This window comes from Limulus polyphemus, unplaced genomic scaffold (genome assembly GCF_000517525.1).
Source record: "Limulus polyphemus unplaced genomic scaffold, Limulus_polyphemus-2.1.2 Scaffold1682, whole genome shotgun sequence".
NCBI classification, from domain to species: Eukaryota; Metazoa; Arthropoda; class Merostomata; order Xiphosura; family Limulidae; genus Limulus; species Limulus polyphemus.
Genome location: NW_013667292.1, coordinates 59,925 through 67,067, shown reverse-complemented (window position 1 = coordinate 67,067; position 7,143 = coordinate 59,925). Strand labels below are relative to the sequence as shown.

At 30.2% G+C, this 7,143-nt stretch overlaps 1 protein-coding gene across 1 annotated transcript in view; it reads left to right on the top strand.

The window, feature by feature from the left end:
- Positions 1-7,143, top strand: part of LOC106464542 (protein bicaudal C homolog 1-B-like) — a 63,173-nt gene that overhangs the window by 32,552 nt on the left and 23,478 nt on the right. Inside the window, 4 exon segments of the mRNA XM_013924686.2 lie at positions 2,269-2,336; positions 2,338-2,349; positions 4,855-5,013; positions 5,233-5,286. Coding sequence (XP_013780140.2) covers positions 2,269-2,336; positions 2,338-2,349; positions 4,855-5,013; positions 5,233-5,286 — 293 coding nt within the window.

Below are 7,143 nucleotides of genomic sequence, written 5' to 3'. Positions count from 1 at the left end.
AGGGCAGGCTGGTATATATAAGAGGGTGACAACGTGACGCAATAATGTGTGTGTAGGTAATGAGTAATTGAACTGCGGTCAGAGAGAGACGTATTGTTGAAGTTAACGTTCGTTCGTTATAGTGTTTGTTTTAGCGCGAATATTGAAATTAAGTGTACCGTAAAGTTATATTCGGAAAGAATAAACCAGTTTTATTGAATAAAGACTTGTGTCGTTAAAGTTTCGTCGGAACGAAGTTACGGAAAAATCAATTAACAAACGGAGACGTAACAATATCGAGACTATGTGAAAAGCTAATTCCGCTTTACTTAAATTCCGACACAAACAAAAAGCAAAGATAATATCTTCGGGCTTGTTCGCTTCTTAGATGGAATAAGTTATAATCACTTGAGAAAGGGCGGTTGACTTTTTAATGGCTAAATATTTCACTCTGTCATTACGGCGTAGAGTTCTTGTGGTTTCGGGAACTATGTGGTACAGTGTAATGCTGTGGGAATCGGGTGGGTGAAAACAGCTGGATGAGCTGCTGTTTGGGGGGAGTATTAGAAAAGTATTTTGCTGATAAAATGAAATAGCAGGATTTCTGAAACTAAAATTGGGAGTGACACAGCTTGTTCAGTTATGCCCGCAAATTGTTCGTTCGTGTACAATGCACATCGGGTTATAAGATTAAACACTACTTCATATTTATGACTAAGTTTTTGTTATTTTTTCGTAGAATTTACAGCTTAATATATATATATGTGTATATATATGTATGCACATGAGAGAGAGACAAATCAGTACTGATTTATAATTTTTTCTTATTGCATTTTAGCCGTACATTTCAATAGAATTTTTTTGAATGAAGTTTATATATACTAATATAATAGTCACAAGCTCACTTTTCAGTTTGAACAGCGATTTGTTTTTCACAAATTATAATTTTACGTCATTTACAACCCAGTTAAGATGCCAAGGTTGTACATTCGTAGCAATGAAGGTTCTTTTATTTGCATGTGATTTTACCCTTAGCCTCTGAGAATTTTCAAAATCCAGGTCTGAATTGTGAGTGAGTAGCTAGCTATAACCGACGTGAAATAAGTTAGGAAAAGAAACGTAACAGAGAGAGCACAGCAGAGTTATTATCATGGTTAATGTAATAGAAAATGGTGAGCCAAAACTTACAGTAAAATAGCTTTAGCAGGTTGATGAATGCCAGACGGATGTAGGCGGCTGTGGGCCTGAAACGAGTTGTATGTTTCAGCTAGAAGGTCCTCATCAATAAATCTGACACCGCTTTGTATCCAATCCACATCAGAATGTGGGGAGAATGTTATCTAAGTACTACATAAAAGAAGAGTCGCATGGGGATTTTAGTTTGTTGTAGATAAGCCTTGTGAGTGGAAGTGGTTAACCAATAGGCTGTGTTAGGTTTACATTCTTATTGGTTATGAACTACACTTTCCGTTTTATGTCTCATTCAACACCTACACGAAGTTTGTATATGAATTCCCCTTGTTCAAAACAGTTTGCAAAGCCACTTCATTCATTTACACTATTAGCGGAATTAAGTGTTAGTACTCAAGTGCTACTGTATAGCATTACTGTAGCCTACTTACTAGAAAATTTTATAAACTTACATGCATGGTGTTTCTAAAAGTCCTAGTTAATCTCTCTTCTGGGAATGAAATACACACTAAAAAGTCAAGAGGATGCAAGTGGGTTATTCATATTATAAACACATTTAGTTAGTCATAGAATAATCTGGTAACAGAAGTTTAACCTATGCACAGTTTTTTTTTAAAAAGGCAGTTCTATTAAAGTTAGATAAAATTAATAACACATTTTTTTACCAAAGCTATTTTAATCATGTTATAATTACTAAAGTGTGTGTATTAGGATTCACAAAGTTAAATAATACATTTACACATATATAATCTCCACAATTACTATGTGGATCAATTATTAATAGGGGAAAAAAGGAATTGGCTGATGTATGATCATTATTCAATGCTTTATTTTATATATTTAAATCTTAAATAGTCTAATAAACTTGTGGCAGTCAGATTATCAAAAAGTTAATAAATTTTCCTGAACATTCAACTCTCAAATAGTTATTAACTATCAATATTAAAAGGATTGTTTTGAAGGCAAGTTTGATTACTTGATTATGGTTTACAACTTAATTTTTCAGGTAGTAAAATAGTAAATTATTTATTATGAGTTGTTGTTATGGAAGACCACTGTTTATTTTAGAATAATAATCCTTTATTTTATGTATGATAGATCCTCATATTAAAATATATGGAAGACCAGAAGCAGTTACATTAGCTCGAGAAAGAATTCTTGAAGTTTTTGGACACAAAGGTAAATATCTATTTAGCATAATTAAGCTATTTTAATGTTCACTGGAAAAACAAATGTCAAAATGAAAAAAAATACTAGGATATTTTCAAAAGTCCTTCCATTGATACCAATATTTTAAACAATCCTTTGTTGAAAATATTAGTAGTTTTCTCAGTATATTCAATAACTTTTATTTCTCTAGTGTTGTGGTAAAGTTATTGAAGTTAATAAAAAAAACTAACAGCTATAAAACTGTTACTTGGGGGACATAACTTGTTTCATTTAAATTTAAAGCAACTGTGACACTAGCACATTGATGTGAAAAATGTTCATTATGATATATATTAGGATATACAGTATTCATATTGAATATAAGTATGTAATATTAGTAAATAAGTTCTCACTTTAATCATTATACTAGAGATTATGTTAGTTATATTATCAGATCTTTTTATAGTAACTAGCTGAAGTTACCCTTTATATAAATTGTATAAAGGGCAATGTTACATAATGGTCCCTTTCCTTCATTCTTTTGTTATCAAATCTTCATTAATGCTAATTGTATATCCTGCTTTGTATAAGGTAATAACTGACTTACTTAACTGATTAAAAATTGTGTCTTTAAATTCAAAGCTAAAAGTTTATAAAAAGTTGGGAATGTACCTTATTTCAGTTTTCTTTTTTATAACCCCTTCTTGGGAAAAAGTACTAAAACAAGGTAGTCCATGTACCTTATTAGACAGTTTCCAGTTATCATATCAAAAATTACTGTAACTGAACTAGCCAACTCTGGGTGATGGATGCTCGTACAAACACAGACATGCACTAATTGATCATCTTTATAGTAAGATAACTGAAGAAACCACATATAAGGAAAAATGTGTACTTTTTTTTATCTATTGCTCTAAATTTCTTAAACAATGTAGCTATGTGACTGTACCAAGAATCCTTTGTGTTAGGTATGTCTGAGTGCAGCCTTAGCTGGATTATTGTGATGTTCACATATGATTTGACCAGACCATTTAAAAAGGATGTAAGTTGTTAGTAGTGTTTCTGACTTGGCGGCCTACAGAGTTTGTTAAGGAAATTAATCTTTAGAACCACTTGTCCATGTTAAATAAATAGGTTAACATGAAGAAATGTTATCAGTTATTTAGACTGATTTATTTTCTATACATTAAAGCTATGTATGTTATTTCTAATTTAATTCACAGAAATTATTTTACTAATTACTTATTTTAGGTTGTTTTTTGTCATTTTTGCAGTACAAAGATAAGTGCAGATTAAAAGCATCTATTATTAACATTTAGTAGTTGGACAAAATTTCATTTTTTAGAAAAATTACATGATTTTAGTCAATTGTGTACTCCATTATCTTTCTAGTATTCATTCTTTAACTAGCATAAATTTATTATTGTTCTTCATTAAAGAACACTTGCTGTAGATGTGACTGTCTGAGTTTTTTATGGTATTAAAACAGACCACATGTATAGAAATAAACTTTTCACATTTGAAAGACTTGTTAATTTATATTATTCTTTAGAAAACAGATCAACTTGCTATACAGATACTTTCAGCAATATGTGGAAAGGAAAGAATGCCAATAATCTGTTTTACCATTGTCTAAAGAAAAGTGTTTATGTTAATACAAATTGAGAAGTTTGACATGTTTCTATGAACTTGGTGACCTTAATACCAAATGTTTTTTGTAATGTAATGTTAGAATTATTTTGAATTAAAAATTTAAATTTTGAAGAATTCAAACTTAAGAATCTGCTTTCTGGGCAAGATGCTTTAACTAGCTGAGCTACTCCATTTCAAATACCTTTCTAGGTTATTGATGATGGAATTTACAATAATTCTCATGCTGTACCATTGGGTTGTGAATTTCAAAATTTGTCTATTTCCTTGTTGGTCGAAATAATAATAAGACTTCATTTGTAATCCTGTATTAAAAATCTTATGAAGAAGTAAAAATTGAAAATATGCAGAATTTGCACCTGCAAGTTCCACTTTACCCAGCAAATGATTTATCCAATTAAGCTACTTCATCTCAATTGTTATCTTTACTTCTTGATGATAATTCTTAGTAAATGTATTATTTTGAATTCTATCATGTTTCATTCATTTAATTTTCTGAAATTATTAAAATCCTTCTACATTTACAACATAGTCATTTAAAAACTGATATTGGCTGTGAAAAGATGATTTTGACAATTTAATTATTTTTCTTTCTAGTGGTTTCCTGAAAGATTAATCTACTTAAAACAAAACCTTTTAGAAACTGATATGAATAAGATATTTATTTTAAGGTAAAGCTTCATTTTCTTTCGTCTGGTAATTCTTCTGAAATGAATAGAGAAATCCATTAGAATACACTTTGGTAGTGAAAGATTGTACCAAAGTGATCAATATAATATTTTTAACTTGTATTGTGGGAATCCTTTTATTTTCTATTAGAGAGAGTTCTGAGTTTCAAAATTAATGCTTATTTTCAGTAAGGGGTGTGTTTTAATTTTTTAGCAGAAAAACAGAGTGACACTGAAAATGGATGTTTCATATACAGACCATTCTCACATCATTGGAAAAGGAGGGAACAACATTCAGCAGGTAATGGATGAAACTGGGTGTCACATTCACTTCCCAGACTCAAACCGTAATGGTCAGGCAGAGAAGAGCAATCAGGTACGTTAAAGTGTGTTTATCAATTATGGATAGTAAAAAAAATTTCTTACGTAAGTAGTATTCTTAAAGAAGTATTTGTGTTCTTAGATAGTTAGATACATTTGAAATTATCTTGAGCTAGATGATGATATGAATTAAAATCACTATTAAATTTGATTTGAAGAGTGTATGTGTATAAGTAATAATTTTAAGATATTGTTTAATCTTCAATCTTAACAGGTATCAATAGCTGGACAAGCCACAGAAGCAGAAAAAGCTCGTTGTAGAATACGAGTAAGTTTTTATTTTATCAATTTATCAGGTGGTGAATGAAAAATTTCAAGATGTGTTTGATTTTTTAACAGAATTTTGGAGTTCTGTTAGAATGTCCTCAAAAATTTTAAGAAAAAAGTTTTGAAAATCTAAGATATCTGCATTTCAATTAAAAATCCTCACTATTTTGAATGTCTTTATGAAATTAGAAAATTTTATAACAAGGAAAGCAAATACTTAAAAAGAAGTGGATTTCAACATGAGAAAACTCTATTTATTCACATTTAAAGATGTTAAGATATTTCTATTTTAAAAATCTATCTTCAGTCAACACAAAAGCTTTCTAGCTCTCGGAGCACATTGCACATTAGGGCAAAAAGAAAATGTAATATTTTCTGAACACCCCCAGGTTTACTCACAAAACTTAAAACAACTACCAAGTTTATCAGATCAGAGCACATTGGAAGAACTATTTGTGTGATATTGTGGCTTGAAGACTTCACAGCAAAAGCATTGTCTGATACCTTAATTTTATTTAAGTCTCATTATTATTATTATTATTTTTTTTATATAAGCCTTGGTTATTTTTTACAGCTTTTTAAGGGACTCTAAGTTTAAATATTTCAACCATAAGATTGGGGTGCAGATAATTATCACACTTGTTATATTTACACCCTTTAAAATGTTTTAAGGGTGAATTTTCAGAACTTGATTTAACTCTTCAGGTGCCTTTATTTTCTGTCAAATTTCTGTGTTATAATGTATACTTGAGTGACTACTTCACAACATTGTTATATGTTCAAATATTTTTCTTTTACTCAGTTGTGCTGTTTTTGTTTTCAACTTGATATAATAAACAAGGGCTTTGCTGTATTCATCTAAAACCTTTTAACTTGTATGCACTTCAGACTCGTAAACTGGTATAAAACTAAATTTAAGAGGCTGTCAGAACCTGTCTCATTTTTGTTTTTATTCTGTGTAATTATTACAATCAACAACATTGGATCAATTTCAAAATATTGACCTAGCAACAGTACAAGAAATATACTATACCTGTTGTATAAATGGAGATTAAACTTTCTAAACAAAAATATAAACTTTTATATTTATGTATACTCCAATACAAACATGTATGGTAAGTCTCCATACATTCATATGTATGCATAGTATTAAAATTGTAGTACCATTTTCCTTGCTGAAGGACCTTGTAACTGGTTAACTGGTACTGTCCTTATTTTGTATAATAAAGAAAGCTCAAATCCTATTAGTGACATTTGTCCAGTACTTTTTGTTAAACAAATGTTTAAACAACTATTTATTCAATTATGTACAAGCTGCCCAGTGTGACAAAATGCTACAAGTTCTTCAAATACCTATAGAATGATAGGTTTCTTTTTTGTGAGTGGAAAACACTTAAATACACCATTTCGATATTCGATACCTCACTACTACAAAGGCTTAGTTTGGTTTGATATTTCGTTGGTGGTAGTGTCCAGGGTCACTGATGAGGAGTGGAATTCTCCGAAACTAGTCTGGCTCACAGATACACACCCCAATAAAAGAATAGACCATTCCAAGCTTTTACTTGTTGTTAAACAAATGTTTAAACAACTCTATTTATGTACAAGCTGCCCAGTGTCGGCTAACAATACAAAGAATTAAATTGTGGCGAAATGCTACAAGTTCTTCAAAACACTTAAATACGTCAGTTCGAGTAAATGTTACAGTTGGAAACTCATTGCATTTAGAAATTGGTTATGAATACACCTTCCTATGTCTATTGAAACACTGCATTAACAAAAACAACAATAAGCAAAGAAAAACTTTTCAAAAAAAAAGTAAATGTTGGAATGGCTAATATAAATCCTTCAAAAACAA